This window comes from Manis pentadactyla, chromosome 9 (assembly GCF_030020395.1).
Source record: "Manis pentadactyla isolate mManPen7 chromosome 9, mManPen7.hap1, whole genome shotgun sequence".
In the NCBI taxonomy this organism is placed as follows: Eukaryota; Metazoa; Chordata; class Mammalia; order Pholidota; family Manidae; genus Manis; species Manis pentadactyla.
In genome coordinates this window covers 58,540,258-58,558,453 of record NC_080027.1, presented here as the reverse complement: position 1 = coordinate 58,558,453, position 18,196 = coordinate 58,540,258, and the positions used below count along the sequence as shown (strand labels likewise).

Here is an 18,196-nt window from a genome sequence, read left to right as displayed (position 1 = left end):
ATGGAGTGGCAGGACCCTGCTGAGTAGCTGACCTTTTTTCCCAAGCTTCTTTGAAGAGATTACCTAAGTATCATTGCAGACACCCATCACTCTTATTTTTAGCTCTGCGCTCTCTTCACGAGTGCAGCAGCCTGTGCCTGGGAGTTCCAGAGGGCGCCCAGATACGGCTCATGATTCATCTGCAGGTACCTTGCACTGATTTCCAGGCAGGTCAGGGGAGCAGAAAAGACATTTTAGATATAAAATCCTTCTTTACCCTTGCTCCTGTTCTAACCAATTGATTGGAAATTTACACTCCACAAATTGATCCCTTGGTGCCATAGGGGATTGGCAATCAAAACTGAAGCCTAGTGATATTGTTCTCCAAGGGCCTCCCAGCTGGTGTGGGGGAAACAAAACTCAGGGCTTTGGTCACAGGCTATTTTCAGACTCTGATAGCAGTTGTGTTACTCACGTCTCATTCACCCTCTCCCCTTGGCCTCCCTCCTCCACTTCCCTCGCAGGCCAAGGCTAGTGACGGCCTCCATGTATTTAAAGAGGATGAGAGCCCCCTTACTCAGCTGAGCCTACAGAGACTGCACAGGCAGGTAAGTGGAGCAAAGCCGGCATTTGGGTTGGGGGCAGGGGCTGGCTTGGTGGCTGGCTGGGACTATGACAGGTCCCAGGGAGTAAGAGTGTTAAACACATCCTAAGCACCAGCATCCACTCTGGTTCTGTACCTGAGGCTCAAGCTATGCTTGATTCTGGTATGACCTAACAGTTATTTAAAAATTCCTAGAAGGGTGATTAGCATTTGGGGGCTCAAAGGAGGTTCATAGACAGAGAAATGAGTAAGAGATTATTTTTGTCTAAAACTATTTTCATGGTGAACGTTTCCTATCATTTTAGTCAAAAGACATACATTCTAGTCCTAGAACCACCACATAATGAATGAATTATTCCTGTTCCCAGGGTCTTGGTCTCCTCTGCAAGGATCAGTGTGGATGCAGGGACATATTTCTAAGGTGTAAAGTACTGCGCAGTTATTAAATGGTTATAATAGATAAAATACAGTGAAGTCAGCTTTCCAAGCTTAAAATACAGGGACTCATACTATTCAAAAGGTATGGATAAATGACTGAAAGTTCTGTGGGTCACCATGTCTAACACATAAGAAATAATGAAGATTTTTTGGTTTAAAATAGATTTTTGTATCCCCAAAAAGTTCAGCAAAAGGCTTGCTTTTAATAATTTAAAAGTAATGAAAACCGGACCCCAGAAAGACTGCTGTGTTGAAAATCCATTAAAAGTTCTATTTAACGGGAGGATCATTCCCATCCAGGAGTGAGGGGTGATTCCCAGTGTTTCCTCTAGATTTCAGTCAAGGATTTTTTTTTTTAATATCCCAGTGAATGACAGTCATGAGTGTGGCTGAAAATGAGCAGTGATTTAAGCAATGGTCTGTCACAGAGGAAGCTCAGATTCTAGCTCTGAACATCACTTACCTTTTCTCAGTATCCATTTTCGGAACAGTAAAACTAAGGTAAAGCCACCTATCCATAACAAAAGGATTTGTTAGAATCAAATGAGATAAAATATAGGAAAGTACTTCATAAATCTTAATAAAACTGTACAAGTATGTGAGGCACTTGAGAAAGGTCAAATCTGGTGGGCTGTGGGAAGATTTCCTGCTAAGTACAAAGGTGATGATAAAAATCCAGAGGTCTGAGTGGCTAACAAGCTGACCAGGAATTAGAAGATGATTAATTTATCTTACAAGAGGAAGGACGCAGACTAAGAATATAATACATAGGAAATACAACTGAGGCAGGCAGACTTCCAATTATAAGCATGCTGCTCAGATGCCTGGGAATACTGTATTCAGAGTTGGGCTTCACAGCCAGAGAGAAATGGGATGACTTCCGATGTGAAAAACTGCCATTATTCATCACAGTGAAGAAAAGCAGGAGGGGAGACAAGCATCATCTTGAGGGCCAGAGAGGGTGGAAGCCTTTTGTGAGCCTCAATATGGACCTTGTAGGAAAGGAATGATCATGATTTGTTGGTTGTTTATGCCCTGTGCAGGGATGGAACAGTATTATTAGCTTATTTAACTGTCACAAAAAGTCCTTGAGAAGTCATTCTTCACAGGAAGAAAGAAAAGGTCAAGGTAGCACAGTAATTATCACTCAGGGTCACACAGCTAGGAAGTGACAGGATGTAAACCAGGTGCAATGTGGTTTTTAAAAACAAATTTTAAGAATCAGAATGGAACAAAGTGTGTTTCTGAGAGTAAAAGTTGGCCACACTTCAGAGATAATTTCAGTAAAGATGTAATATGACCTATGTGTAATACGACAGACTTAGTTTAATAGGCGAGCCCGTCTACCCTAAGTTTGAAAGGGATGAGAGGCAACACTTGGGTTTATTTCTGTGCTGGGAATGAGCAACCTATAGTTCCCAGGCTTTCTGAAATGGCCTCTGGATGGGGGACTTCATGTATTTGTTCAGAAGCTTAGGAGGAAGCCACTGACCTTGGTGCCCTACAGTGGGGAGCAGAAGGGCATGATTTCCCTGGGCCATGGGGACACTGTTTGGGTTCACTGCGTCCTGCCCAAGTCCGGATCACCAGGGAGGTCAGCTGGTGCCAGGCACCAGAGCTGCCAAAGTAAAGCAGTAGCTGTGCTGGGGCACAGGCACAGGACCTACCTGCCATGCCATCCCTGGCGCCAGGTACCCTGGTCCCCCCGGCCTGGCTGCGTCCATCTACAGATGCAGCACACTCTGAAGGCGGAGAAACAGAGTTGGCTCATAGTCTGAACAAGAAGGGCCATGGAGAAGAAGCAAGGAGAGACTTGCTTGTTTTAAGAAAATGGATTTAAAACCTGGAGATAAAAAATAACAATAATAGTAATAATGAAAGCAACGAAAATAACTAAACACCTGCTATGTATTGTACATTTATATATAGTATCTTAGCTATTATTATGTTTATTTACCTAAAAAATAACCTTCTAAGACAAGACTTCTCAGCCTGTCTTTACATGTGATGACAGTAGCGGGCTCAGGAAATTTGAGCCCAAGGCCCAAAGATGCTGTTTTTTTAACCCTGACCTAATTCTTTCCAAAGCCCATGCTTTCCCAGCATGTTACATCACCTCTTTTACCTGGATTAAGAGTATAGAGAATGAGCAGTGTTTGAGAGGGGATACCAATGGGCAGCATTTCTGCAAGGAGAGGCCCCAGTCACCACTGAGATCCCTAAATCTGCCTCAGGGCTTGAAGGACCCATGAAGAGGCTTCTTCACTACTTTGCAGCCACTGGACATCCATCCCCAGCCCAACTAAAATCAACAGTGAAGGAGAACTTTCCAGCTCCAAAGGAGCTCTTTCTAAGTTTGATTAGCACTGACTTTTAGAAAGTCCTTTACTTTACTGGATTGAATTCAGTCCCCTTGTTACTCCCACTCATGAGTACTCTCTCTGACCCATGGAGAGACAATAGGTTAATCAGATCCCAGTTCCCATCAACTGGGAAGCTTGGTGAGTGGAGGTGCTGACTGGTTGCCTCTGCAGTGTGTTGTAAGCAGGGACATAGGATAAAGAACCAGCTTAACTGGGGTTTGAATTGCAGCTCTGCCACTTACTAGCCATGCACCCTCAGACAAGTCACTTAAGCAGTTTGAGTCTCAGTTTTCTCACCTGCAAAATGGGGATAACAGTTTGTTCTGCAGGGCTGTGCAATTAAAAATAGTATATAAAGCAACAGACACATAGTAAACAGTAAGTAGTAGCTAATGTTAACATAAGAACACAGCTTTGGAGTCTGATCTAAGTTCCAATCTAGCCATATGACACATACTAGCCATGTAACCTTGGGCAATGTAATTTCCATAAGCCTAAATTTCCCATCTCTAAAGCAAATTTTGTAATAGTACCTACTTTGAAGGGTTGCTGTGAAGATTACATGACATATGCCACAGTGTCTGGCCCAAGGGCCGGATTCCAGATACTTTAGCTTCAATAATAACATTATTATATTAGTAATGATTATGATTATCACTTAGATTCCAGATATGTGTTCTTATGATCCAAAATCTTTGTCTCAGCCAGTGTAGACAGTTTAATTCACTATGTGCAATCAGGCATCTAGGAGGATGACCAAGCAAACCAACACTGAGCTGAAGTGGCCTGGTTGTTTGAGGTCTCTGCTCAAAATTCATGGCCTAAGGCTCCCTCCCACCTTCTTTAATGGACCCCTACAAAGAAGGCACTGAGTCATTAAGTGCCCATTTTGTCTACTCCACCTGCTTTTGCCCTAAGATTTCACCTTTCAGTTCTGTAGTTGGTAGAGGAAGGAAGGAAGGAAGAAAGGGACAGAAGGAAAGAAAGAAAAGAAAGAAGAAAGAGAGAAATGGATTAAGAAGAATGTGCCAAGAGAGACACAGATGGTTAACTCTTTTAAAAATTCAGATTGATACATGATACCTTAGAGTTATTGCAGATCTAACTAGCTCTTACATTTTATAATACTATACAGTTTACAAAGTTTGATGTACTTAAATTACTACAACCCTCCCAGCAATAGGGAAATGCCCATTTTAGAGAGAGGATACTGAGATTTAGAGAGCTTGCAAGGATTTCCCAGGTCACCCATCTCTGAAGAGGCAAATCAGAACTAGAACTCTGGCTTGCTGCATTTTCTTGGGGTTTGAAGAACTTTAAGCATCTGATCCAGTGCTTTTCCCAGCCCCCATCATGGCACATTCCCAGTGTAATCTCTTCCACAGCATTATTCGTGGAGAAATCTACACAGGTGGTCTCTCACTGGGATCATGGCATACCCCAAAGTCTGGATGAATCCTTAGCTGATGTGGCAGGGCTTGCATTCCACCCATCCTCATAAATGCCAGACTGTTCCCCATTTCAATCCGGACCCACGACTTCATCTGCAACAACATAGCCATCTCCAGGACTGGCCCAGGGAGTAATGCCAAGTGATGTGATGGAGATTGTGACCCAGGTGACAAATGGGGCTGAGTGACGGGCAAGCCTTTATTTGGTGTCCCACCTTCAATGACCCTTGCCTGTGCCAGGCAACTCTGATAAACAAATGGCCCATCCCTTGGTATCTTGCCAGCGGAAACTCACATTCCAGGCCTGGCTAGGGGAGTGTTGAGATCCAGGAATTCCAAAGCAATTTGGGAGGCTGAAAAGGTTATGTATGTAAGCCAGGACTTAAATGTGCTTTCAAATCTTTGCGACTTTCAAACCAGTTAGCAAATTGGTGCTATTTGAATAACCTGAAATAAAGGAAGTAATAATGCCTTATTTTTGAGTAGCTTCTCACATTGCTTTAAATTCCATCATATTTTCATGACGTTCACGATGGTCCTGTGAAGAAAAACGCAGGAGATATTATTGCCATTTTTCACCCAAGCTTAAGGTCACAAGGTCAAGATTAGAATCTATGTCTTCCAATTCAGTATGCTTTACAACATCCTCTGCCCTTTGGCTTTTGAACACTGGAAGAAGAAATCAGAGACTTCTTAACATCTTCTGTATTTAGCGTCCATAACTACATTTCCATCTTTAGAAATGGAACTAAGCACCTGTTTAGTAGAATGCTTACAGATATCTATTTTGGGTTTCAAGTCCTGATATATGTATGCCAGGTATTCATGATCCTTAAAAAAACAAACTGTTCTAGTATATATAACCTTTGAAGAAGGTATTATCTGTAATCTTATCCTCATTTTGAAAATTATCATGTGTCAGCAATTGCTGAATACACCCCCCCACACACACACACACTAACACACACACATCCCCCCAAGAGACATACATCTCTCCCATTAATTCTCAGAATATGCCAATGCAATCTCCACTGAAGATATGAAATGAGAAATCTGACCTAGGCTTTTTTTCATTGAAAATTTCCACATCATTAATGTCACAACTGTCACTGTCCTGTTCCTTGGATATATATTGTATTTCTCTTCTATTTTATATTATGTTGAAATTCAGGATCAAAATGAACATGACAGAACTATGTGATTCTTCTCTTTTCCAGAGAATGTATCATCTCTTAATCAGAGAAGGATGGATCTTAGAAAAGGAAGTTAGCTAAGAAAATACTCCCAAATGTTTAATTTTTATGCTTCATCTTGTTTGTAAATGAGGGGGTTGGTCAACCTTGAAAATCTGTTACCACCCTGAAAGTCCTAAAAATTTACGTAGAGTGAAAAATAAACAGTTTGGGTTCTTTTAGGGGATATTAAGGCCTCCATGACTTTCTGTGTGCTTTTTACTTTGCCTTAAATGTCTCTCCTCCTTTTTTCTATCTAATGAATTCTTATTCACGTTTCAAAACCCCATTTGGATGTGACATCTTCTATGATCTTCCAACAATTTACTGCTTTTATCCCCAATTTAAATATGGGTAGCCATTCCCTCCTTTGAGTTTGCATGGCACTTCTTACAGACTCTTGTATGCTTCAGAGTATTCTGGTTCCTATGTATCTTCCTCACTAGATGTGGGCTTCTCAATTCTAGGGGTCACAAATTACTCCTTTTTATAACTTTTGCTCCCCTTGATCCCTCACCAAGTACCTAGTGCAGTGATTGACACATGATAAGTTGGCAGTAAATGCATAGTAAATGAATGAAGGAATGAATGAAGACTTGATCTCAAGCCTATCAATTCAAAATTCATTATTCTTTCCTCTATACAACCTGAACTATAGAAATAGAAGCACTAAATATTTCCTTTAAAAAAAATTAAAAGTTTATTTTCCTAAGTTTTGCTGAATAAAAATAAGAACCTGTTTCTGAGAGAGGAAGGATAGGATGTTCCTGGCTAGCCTTACAGTTTTTATAAGCAGGAAAAGCTCTTTATAGGGCCATTTAGATAGAAATGTTCCCTTTGGTCCTAGTATCAGATTCAGTGGTCTGTTTGCTATTTACCTTCTGTTTCTTAGCAAAACCTATCTTTGTTATGAGACTGGGAGGCACAGTCCAGAGCAGTTGACCCAGCAGGGCTTAGTGGTAATCGCCAACTATTATAAGATGACTAGCTTCCCAGAAGGGAAAGAGGTCAGAAGCAGCCAGTTGGAATGGACTGATAGTGCTTGGTGTCAATGACAAGATGACACATCAGCTTCTTAGAAACCAAAGAATCCCAGTGAAAATTTAGCTCCACCCCATCCCCCCACTGGGAGCTGGCAGGGTTTCAGGATTTTACTGAGTATTGGTGTCTTATTTTAGTTCTGCTCTGGGGAAGCTGAAAACTGGATTCATACATACACACAGAAACAGGAAGGAGAAAATTATTTTTTGATGCCCCTCCTTGCCTAGCATCTCTTAAATGTAATTCTCTAGTGAAGAGACAATGATGGCGAAGGCTGTTGTTATCCCCAGCTCCTTAACAGCAGAATGTGCTAGAAGGGTGTGGAAGGACACCCAACATTATCACCTGGCCCCTGGGATCACACCTGGCACTGTGAGCTCTGTCAAGTACCTTCCTGTACATCATGTTACTGGGTCCTCTAAACAGCAGTGTGAAGCAGCAAGAAAAAGAATGACCCTCTCCATAGTATAGGTGGGAAGGCAGACATAAGAGCGTCTATCCAGTTCACCTCGAGATACACAGCAGTTGTGGGTAGCCCAGAAAACAGAAAATAGGTTTCCAGCTACTGATCTAGCATAGTGCCGATACAGCTTTTTGCCTGGGCCTAATGGATATGAGGAGTAAATCTGAATAGATTTTATATATTACATATTTTTATCAGAAAAATTAGCTAGGGCTTTGCTACCCAAAGGGAGGTCCACTACTAGCAGCAACAGTGTGCCTGGAGTCTGTTAGAAATGCAGGATTTCCTGCCTTTCTCCACATGTAACAAATCAGAATTTGCACATCAGCAAGATCCAAGGTGATTCAAGAAGCAGTGAGCTAGATAAGAAGATAACAATAATTTTCATAGGTTATTCTGAGTTATGATGGAATAATTTTTAAAACCCTAGATAGAAAAATAATACTATTTAGTATTTTTACTTAACTTTATTTACACAAAAATTAGCTCATCTGTTCCTTTCAAAAACTCTGTGAGATACATACGGACAGGTGCTACCGAAATTTATCAGAAGACGATGCTGAGTCAAAGTGGTAAAGCGGCTTGCTCAGAGCCCTCTGAGTGTCTGACCTTACTCAATGACATGTACATGGTAACTACTTGCTGAATGAATGGATGAATGAATGAACAAATCACCAAACAACCCGGGACAGGTCTTGGTCTGCAGACCACTGTATTCCTATTACTAGGAATAGGAAGAGGTTCACTCCTGAGACTTCTTAAATTTAGGGCATTTGCTTTACATTCTGTTAGACTTGACCTCACTCAGAGTCTGCAAGATGCCAAACTGGGGCGGAGGAGCAAAATGCGGGGCCTGCGAAAAGACTGTCTACCACGCGGAAGAAATCCAGTGCAATGGACGGAGTTTCCACAAGACCTGTTTCCACTGCAGTGAGTTGGGCGAACACCATGAGGGCCCCTCAGCATGCAGACAGCATCTCAAAGTTCATATTTAGCCACAGATACTGTGTGTCAGTGGCTCTCAGGGTATGGTGCTGGGACCATCACCATCAGCATCACGTGGGAACTTGTTAGAAATACCACCTTTGGGCCCCACCTGAAGGGATGGTGTTTTCCGAGCACCCTCTCTCCAAACACTTGCCCAGCTCAGAGGCCATTTCCCTGTGGCTCAAAGTCAGAACAAGCTGGCCTGCCACTGCTCTCAGTGGTGAAAACCTTGACCCAGTGTCAACATTTACAAAGTGTGACTTGGCAGAGAAAGGAAGCCACACTTGTCTGGAGCCAGGATGGATCTGACTCTATCTGTTGTTCCCACTGGCCAGCTGTCACTGAAGCCAGCTGCGAATGGCCTTTCCTAAGAAAGAAACTGTGTCAGGCAGGGCGGTAACACGTGCCAATTCTGTAATAGTTGGAAAGGGAAGACTTTCGGGGCCTGGCACCAGTAACTTGACAAAGGGTATCTTTACCATCACCTGCCGAATGCAGATTCACAAATGCCAAAACTCAGGAAAATTTAAAACCCAGTGACCCACCTGGTTCTGCCCAACTCATGTGACTTTGGACAAATCATTTCTCATCTTTAAGCCTGGGTTACAAGCATCTACAGCAGAGCCAGCAATAGAACATGTACCTTCAGATCCCCTAGCCCAGTCTCTTTAACACAACTGCGTTCTAGAGTTTCCCAGGAACTAGAAGAACAGTCTGTTTTGGGCTCTTAGCTTCTTTGCTTCCCTCCAGTAGGTGTGGCTTAAGGTCTAGCTTTATGGACATTTGAAGACCTCCTCCCAAGATAGTCTCCCACCCCCATCCCCAACCCATGTGTTGCCCAGTGGCTACAGGCATCACATCGCTGCCAAACTGTTTCAAGCAGAACTTCCAGGGATGTTCCCTCTGTTAAGGCATGGAGACATTTTATCCTTAAATTGCCAGAAATAGTAATGTTTTATATTCTGCAGGAGTTTCCATTATCCCTTAACTTCCCATAGCAAACATAACTCTCATCAAAGAACAGGGGGGAACACTGCTCTGATTGGGTTGGCAGATTTACTAATGCTTTGGGTCTTAAGGATGGGTAATTATTTTTAAGTCATCATACACATCCATCAGATTCAGCATTATTATTACAATTATCCAGAAATCACTGCTCAAGGGAGTTCATTCTACAACCCTCTGGCTTTTGTCCAAAATCAGCTAGTGTACTTTAAAAAGAGCAGGTTGAGGAATATTGGAAAGAACACCAGACTTGGAGTAAAAATGCCTGGGGGTTGAGTCTGGGCTCTGCCATCAACTAACTATGTGAACTTGGGCAGTTGATTTCACCATCGTAAGCCTCAATTTTCCCATCTATGAAATGGAGATGGTTGTACGTGCCGCACAGGTTGTTATGAGAAGAAAACTGGGGTTCTTGATCTGGAAATCCAGCCGTCCAAGCCTCTGTTCTCCACTAATCAACTCTGATGTTGGAGTAGGAACAGGAAACTGTAGAGAAGCTTTCCGTGAAGGGTGTCTTGTCCTTCCCAGGTAGAAGGAAGATGCCCTGTTCAATGGAGTGTGATAGAAAGGATTTGAGCAGTTGCTGGCACATCCCTTTTAGCCCTTTGATATTTTCCTTAGAACTCATGGGTGGGATGGGGGCTTGAGCAGTGTAAGTTTCCATAGTGGTGGGTAGAAAGATCCTGGAGAGGAGCACACTTCTGTATGTTATCATCACAAGCCTTGTCTGTCCACACCACCCTGGAGTTGCCATACGTAGGGTTCAGAGAGGCAGAGTCTACCTTAGCTTGTTTTCTGGTCAGCGTTCTCCAAGCTTACAGACAAATTTGAATCCTCCCTACCAGAGCTGTCCATAAGAAATATAATTCAAGCCACATATGTAAATTTACACTTTCTGGTAACCATATTCTTAAAAGGTATAAAGAAACAGGTGAAATTAATTTTAAGACATTGTAATTTACCCAGTATGTCCAAAAAATTATAATTTCAACATGTACAAATTATTAAGGAATATTTTTAATTTTTTTGTTTGTACTATGTTTGAAAGCAGTATGCATTTTGCATTTACAGCGTATCAAGTGGCTAAAGTATTGGACAACACTGCTCTACTATGTCTGCATATGAAAGCTGATCAGAAGCCAAGTAGTGGCTATGGAACTGGCTGGGACATGATAGGGAATATGCACTCCTGTAGTGATGGGAATGAGAACTGGAGTAGGAATGAAAGGATCTGAAGCCAGTCATGACTCTGCAACTTACTATTGTATAATTATGGACAGTTTATTGATCTTCATTCACATACGCATGCACGCATTGATTCACTTACACATTCATTCATTCATTCAACAAATGTTTACAGAGGACTAACTCTGGGCCAGGCCCTGTGCTATATTCTGGGGATATTAAGATAAACGTCTTGCCCTTGAGGAACTCAGAGTCTAGCACATCAATGAGTTTTTGAGAAGTAGCTCTAGAGATTGGTAACTGATAGCAAAAAAGGTCAGAGAAGGCATATATTATGTATGCCTAAATATGAGGCATCTCCCCCCAAAATTATTCCTCATAAAAAGGGTTTGCCTTGTGTTCAAGCCTTAAAAAATCTCTCATGCTACTGGACAGTCTATGAACTAATTAATTTAAACTTTTTCTTTACCAAGAATTTTTAACACACACAACATTGACATAATTGTTTAATGAACTCCCATATTTCTGTTTTCCCAGCCACACAAACACCAGCCTCTGGTCATTCCTACCTCATCTACAACCTTGTCTTCTTCTCCCACTCTTGTACTCAATTACTTTATTTTTACAATAAAATATCATCTGAAGAAGGCATATTAGCCTGAAACAGTGACATTTACTGCTGGCTCTCTTTTAGAGGTCACTTGATAGAACTGGTTTAAAGAAAGAAAAAAAAAAGCAAGTAAATTAAATGCACATGTATTATTATTCTGGGGATATGACCTCACTATTATATGCATTGAATATCACCATAAACAAACCTTTAAGGGACATTGTTACAGAGCAAAACAGCAAGTTATTAAGTTGTGGAAATCCTACATGTTTTTTAAAGTTACCCTAATGTTATGCTAATAGGAATTTCTTGTTGAGTTACAATTTCTAGCTGTTGTCAGCTACTCAGGTAGAAACAGGGCTGCCTCTCAAAGACACAGAAAGAAGATGAACTGTTCTGGAGAGCTGAATCACCTGCCTCAAAAAGACACTGGTGATAAGGGAGATGCTGAATTTGAAGAATGGACAGGAAAAATTCAGATATAATTGCTTCAGATATAAGTGTTTCCTGAATTTGTGTGAGACTGGAAAAAAGTAACACCTCCAAATCAATATATTATTTATTTACATTATTAAATTAAATATTTTAAATAACACTTCCATTTATATCCTTAAAAGTTAACTTTTTCAAATTGATTTTTAAAATTTTCCTATAAATCTTCTCTTTGTAAAACTGGGGGATTGCCTTGTATACTTTACATTATGGGGGATATTTTGTACTAGGTAATATTTAGTGACCAGGGGTCTTGAGCCCAATACAAGGCCAAGGCTCTGTGAGGCAGGTCTATCCCTTCACCATCGCTCCTGCCTCCAGAGCTAGATCAAAAGTGGTCTCAGGGGGTAATTGTGTCCTTTAATATCAAATTGCTCTTCAAAAGCAATGTCAGAGAAACTGCTCAATCTTGATTCTGATATGATTAAGATAAAAACAAGTTCCTCCCCTGCCTCAGTCCCTTATCCCCTACATACCTCACACATATACTTCCCTAATGTCATTTGGGACTGAGACTAAGGAATTCAGATTGTTCGGATCCAGCGACAATTTTCTTAGCTGGTCCAAGACCACACAACTGGTTCTTACACTGGCCTCCACCTCTTTCTAGCTGGTACCAGTGAACACATTACTTCCCTTCTCTGTATCCCAGTTTCCTTATCTGTGAAATCAGGACTGTCTTGGAATCTACAATCCAGGACAGATGCTCTGGTCAGAAATTAAAGTTGTGTTTTTGGCTGGAGGGCCCCTTATGCTGGATCTCTTGGTCCTGAGCCTGGCATTGGGAGGTGAATGGAAGGGGAAGGAATCTCAGCCCCAACCCCTGACCCTCCTTTCCCTGGCAGTGGCCTGCAGGAAGGCTCTCGACAGCACCACGGTCGCAGCTCATGAGTCAGAGATCTACTGTAAGGTCTGCTATGGGCGCAGGTACGGCCCCAAGGGGATCGGGTACGGACAAGGCGCTGGCTGCCTCAGCACGGACACCGGCGAGCACCTGGGCCTCCAGTTCCAACAGTGAGTTGCTGCCCTGCTTCTCCCAGCCCAGTGGAGCCCCAGTTATTGGGACGGTTCATTCTGTTCCCATAGCAACGTTTTCTGGAAGTGGGAGAATGGTCTCTATTGTTGACTTGCCATAGAAATACAATAAGAATCCTCAGTCTGACCAAGTTTAACAGTGTGTCATCTCTCCAAAGACTCTCTTTAAATTATCTGCCTTTCAAAAGGGCAATTACTTTTACACATAGCTCTTGGTTTGCATGTCAAGAGAAAACCCAGAATGTACAGCTGTTCCATTGTTTGACCTTTGCAAAACTGCATGGAATCTCTTTTCTTTCCCTTTGAGTGTTCTGTGTAAATCACATAAATATGGTAAGGAAGCAATGGCCATTCTCTGTGTGCTTGCCACTAACAGATTTCTTCCCTTGGGTTGTAAGATGACTAATGTCCACATCACAGGAGGAGTGAGTCTGTGGGGATGGGCCATGTGCCTCAGGAGTAAATAATCAAGACTGTTCTGTGGGTCTCCCAGGCTGCCTGTTGCCAATACAGTGCTGAGGTGCCTCCCAACATTATCCTAGGGAAGCTGGGATATTATACTGTGCCATCTCCAATGACCGGTCTATTCTACCAGTCTTGATCACATTGACCTCCAGCCCAGAACTAAGTTTAGACAGACAGCCCCTTGCCTGCAGCTGCTGTCTGGCCAGCTGGTATCTGAGTTCAGCTTTGTGGTAGGACTAGGCACAAGGGCCCAGCATAACTAAAGCAGTGTGCATGGAAAGCCTCCTCCAGGGAGTAGTTAGACCATCTGAAGAGTCATCTGGTCCCCTCCAAAGAGAGTAGCCCATGCTAAAGCCTGAAAAAGTGCAAGGGTATATGATTAGGCCTTCAAACTTGTCTCATTACTCAATCCTAACTGGGTATTCTTGTTTAAAGAAGGTGATACTAACTGCATTCTGTGCCACACAATACCCAAAGCTCCCTTTCCTACCTTAGAGCATTGTTGTGATGCTGCACAAAGAGGAACAAGAGTCTGGAGACCTGGGTTTCATCCCAGCTCCACCAGTTAAAAGCTGACCTTGGGCAGCTACCCCTCTGATTCACTCCGCTCCAACTAGCCCTGCCTATTTTAGAGGTTATGGTAGGATGCGAGCAATAAATGTACATGGAAACAGCAAAAGACATGGAAACACAGATTTATTATCGTGCCTCTATGTTGGACATTTTACACATGGGGACAGGGGACCTGTGGATACAGGATGACTTCAATTGTGAGAAGGAATGAGGTACTATTCCTAGTGCTTTACTCATGTCACTTCATTTAACGCTCTCGACAACTCTGTGAAGAAGCCACCAGGACTATCCCCATTTTCCAGATGAGGAGTCCAAAGCACAAAGGTTAAGTAACTCCCTCAAGGTCGCATCGGTAGTCTGTTTGCCAAGGGAGGTCTATAGGTTCCATGCGTTTGTCTATTTCCCCCAGATCTCCAAAGGCAGCACGCTCAGCTACCACCAGCAACCCTTCCAAGTTCACTGCGAAGTTCGGAGAGTCAGAGAAGTGCCCTCGATGTGGAAAGTCAGTCTATGCTGCTGAGAAGGTGATGGGAGGTGGCAAGGTAAGGACTTCCATGGGGGCCAAGTGGGATCTTCTCATTTTCACTGGGTCCATTGGGAGGAATGAGAGAAGAAAGTAGGAACTGTGGGTAGGTAGGAGCCAGACGCTTCATTCTCCTTAGCTCCAGGAATGACTTCAGGAGCAACCCATTCTCACCCACATTCCCAGGCTGTGACTCTTACCCTGCAGGGCCCTTAGGAACTAGAACTGGTGCAATTCAATGCAACAAGCATTAGCCCACTAGGTGGAAGGCACCCAGCTGAAAGCCCTGGAGATACAGACGTGCACAAGCCCACTGGCCTTTAGTGTCCACAATCCTTCCAGAAAAGCACCAGCCCTAGGAGCCCATCACCACTGCATAACTCAGTCTGCTGCTGGCATCACCACTGATAGAACAAACACCTCATAGCGGCAAGAAGCATCCTTGTTCACAAATGTCCTGGCAACTGTGGGAGTCATCAAATGTCTGAGGCAGTAATGCATACTTGCTCTACAAGCTTCGGGTTCGGGCCTGAAGCCAGGGTATTCACCAAAGGCTTTGGGCTTGTTAAAAGAAAAACGTCTCGTTTATACGAAATGAGGGGAGGAAGGGCAATTAGAGTGTGTGACTTGAAATACAAGGGTAATCTCCACCCAAAAACTGGCCACTTGAAAATATTGAGATCCCCTAGGCTGTGCCTGATAGACATACAGATGTTCAGAACGCACGTCATAATCTGGATGATCCAAGACTGGCAGCTCTCTTCCATCAGAAATACACAGAGTCAAGACGAGGTTGAATTCCTTGGATAGCTGCCCGTTTCTCTACTTCTTTTCTTCTTTGACTTTTTTTTCAATGTACATGTCACCCACTGTCCCAAGTCCAAGTTCTCCTCTCTCCAGTTTATTCCTTGATCTTCTACAAAGGCAAGGCCCTTTTCTACTTTGTTTATTCTGAAGCAATATACATGGAAATCACTTTGATAAATTTATTTTTAGGGGTTCTGAGAATTGCTGGCCAATTCCATAACATCTCGTTTTCTCCAAACCCCTGGAAAAATTATTCTGGGGTCTGAAAAGGTACATGAATGGTTAACACAGTGGTACTTCTTTATATGCTGCTGGTCAGGGGACTTGACATGGAAATATAATATGCTGCCCAGCACATTAACTATGTAACTCTTCTGCTCTTCTGTGTCCCTCAGCCCTGGCACAAGACCTGTTTTCGCTGCGCCATCTGTGGGAAGAGTCTAGAGTCTACGAACGTCACTGACAAAGACGGGGAACTTTATTGCAAAGGTGAGTGGCTCTGGAGACTCTTCATGATGTTTTCTCAAGAAGGTTCTAGGAGGAGAAGCTGTGTCCAGCCGAGAGGCTTGTGTCTGCTCAGCCTGAGTAGGGTCTGGGCTCTCATGATGGGGAACAAACCACCTAAGGAAAGAAATTTCCAACCTGATTCAGCTCTAGTCCACTCCATTGGAGTGTCTGCGGGCACCCAATGCTTGCAGATGCTCAGCAGTTCAGGGCAGCTGGGTGCCTGTGGGGAGAGAGGATGAGGAGGAAGCAGTGTCCCGACTCTGGTCGTGGAAGAGGCCATGGGCCTGGACAAACAACATCACATTCCCTTCTGAAAACCCAAACACCCTCGGTCCGCAAGTGGCAGCTAGGGGTGACTGGGGAGTATGAACTCAGTGTGGCTACTCTTCGGTTTATCAAGACATCGTTCTTTCTCTCCTGCCTCCCTTCTCCCACTTCCCTGTCTCTCATCCTCCTTCCTGACCTGTTTCTGATGTTGCTCATCATTCAGTGACCACAGGGATAGAACTGACAAGCAAGTTTTCCTTCTGGTCCTCACAGCTCTGCCCCAAGCTGCTTCTATGACCCCTTTATCCTGTGGAGAGGTAGTGGAGGCTTAGTTATTTTGTGACACTACAAAAAAGAAGAGATGCATTAGGGCTAAAGCAGTATGTCCTCAACCTCAGAGACCCTCCTGGGCCTATTCTGCTTCAGTGGGATCTTCACACACTTTCACTTAATAATGGTGTCAGAAGATCTCTAAGTCTGTGTATTGGAGTGGAATGAGGGGAACTATGGGAGAGGGGCAAGAGGGAGGACATTACTAATCATGTAGGTTGCCAAAGCGTTTCCCACGAGACAGAATGGGAACCGCCACACTGTCTGACAGAGGTTGCCTTCTCCTAGCTGTAGGGGGGCACAGAGGGTCCTCAGCATTTATAGGTCATAAAACCCTAAAACGTGGCTGCAGTCAGCAGGGAGATCAACTTGTAGATAAGTAATTGCATCTCCAAGTGAAAAAGCTCTAGAGGAGGACTGTACACAATGCAGTAGCATACGAAGAGGCAAGTGATCCGCTTGGGGTGTTAGGGAGGGCTTCTCAGAAGAGGGCTTCCTCTGGCTCTTGAAGGGAGAATGTGAGTTTGGAAGGGGGCACTGCAGGAAGGGGAAGCAATGAGCCCAAAGGCACCAGAGCCGGGACACCACGGTTCATTCCAGGAACTGCAAAGAGTTCGTGTGTCTGGAGTGTAGGGGAGGCAGAAGCAAGAGGCAGTAGGGGACAGGGTTGGGCAGGCAATCCAGGGCCAGATGATATTGATACAAAAGTGAAATGTCTGAGAACACACTCACTGAAGTACCCAAAAACATAAACAATTTTTATTAGCAGATCTAAAATAAATATAGTTCAATTTACTTCGAAGTTAACTTACGAATACATTTACGAAAGGATGCCTCTCACAGATGAAAAGCACTGCCCAGAAAGAAGGAACTGAAGTAATGGTGCTAACTAGCTCTTTCTCTCTCTCCTTATCCTGCTCTCGTTCACAGTGTGCTACGCCAAAAATTTTGGCCCTACAGGTATTGGGTTTGGGGGCCTGACACAACAAGTGGAAAAGAGAGAGTGAAAACCCACCATGTCTCAGCTCTTTCATCAGCCTCAAGCATTTGCCAAGTAATCCTGCCTGGATGGAAACCCTTCCCCGAACATCCTCTCGTTGGTAGTTGGACAGTATTGCTCTTGAGAAGTGATCACAGTCTTTCCCCAAAGTTAGAAGAGCCCTTTGGAAGACAATTTTTGAAAGTTTAATCTACCAATGCTTTATTATTTATGATACCTGGGGTGGGAGAGGAAATAAACAAGTGTTTCATCGGTACCTTGTCTGTCTTGGGATCTTTTCTTTCAAATAGAGATTTTCAGGAAAAAAAGGAGACGTAGTTGGAAAAACCAGCTGCAAAGGAGTAATGAAGTTTGTTGTTAACTGGGGAAGGAGTGAGGAGGAGGGAACAGGGGCAAATGAAAGCAGTCTTTCAGAATCTGTCAGCAGAGCCTCTTTCAGGTTAGTAATGAACAGGAAAACAGGGGATCCCAGAAAAAGACAACATCAGGGCAAATTCTAAAAGGAAAATCAAAACTAATAAAACTGCTGAAGAGTTGATCCTTTTTCCCTATCATGGGCTTTGCAATATTACATATTTCATGAAAACTCAGAAATGGCAACAAAATGTGGAGTTTGCTTCTTGTTATAAACAACATGAGGATGATTTTCTTTTATTCAGGGACAATTCTCTAGGGATTAGCAATTTTCTTAAAACTTCTCTAACGTCAAATTGCCAGCCTCACAAATGAAATGCAGCCAATTAAAAATGTCTCTCTGCCTGCTCAGCAAGATCTTTAGCAGCTCAAGCATGTGTATTTTCTCAGGCCTCTGCCTTTAACAACCACAGCATTTCTCCCAC

At 43.2% G+C, this 18,196-nt stretch overlaps 1 protein-coding gene and 1 long non-coding RNA gene across 2 annotated transcripts in view; one reads left to right on the top strand and one right to left on the bottom strand.

Annotated features, from left to right (window-relative positions):
* The window catches only part of LOC130684892 (uncharacterized), a 55,221-nt gene extending 42,534 nt beyond the window's left edge, over window positions 1-12,687 (bottom strand). The window contains exon 1 of the long non-coding RNA XR_008999255.1: window positions 9,938-12,687. This is a non-coding gene — a long non-coding RNA (uncharacterized LOC130684892). The remainder of the gene's footprint in view (window positions 1-9,937) is intronic.
* CSRP3 (cysteine and glycine rich protein 3) lies at window positions 465-17,613 on the top strand. Its single transcript, XM_036920164.2, has 6 exons — window positions 465-587; window positions 8,364-8,501; window positions 12,696-12,864; window positions 14,333-14,465; window positions 15,649-15,742; window positions 17,288-17,613. Exons 2-6 carry the CDS (start codon window positions 8,390-8,392, stop codon window positions 17,362-17,364), a joined length of 585 nt encoding a protein of 194 aa, XP_036776059.1. The 5' UTR covers window positions 465-587; window positions 8,364-8,389; the 3' UTR covers window positions 17,365-17,613.
* Window positions 17,614-18,196: the final 583 nt, after the last annotated feature.

Excerpts from the sequence above, each read along its gene's own strand:
- CSRP3 (XM_036920164.2), top strand. The coding sequence starts at position 8,390 with ATGCCAAACTGGGGCGGAGGAGCAAAATGCGGGGCCTGCGAAAAGACT. Across the intron at positions 8,502-12,695 it reads CAAGACCTGTTTCCACTGCA|TGGCCTGCAGGAAGGCTCTC; the intron begins GTGAGTTGGGCG and ends TTTCCCTGGCAG. Across the intron at positions 12,865-14,332 it reads CTGGGCCTCCAGTTCCAACA|ATCTCCAAAGGCAGCACGCT; the intron begins GTGAGTTGCTGC and ends TATTTCCCCCAG.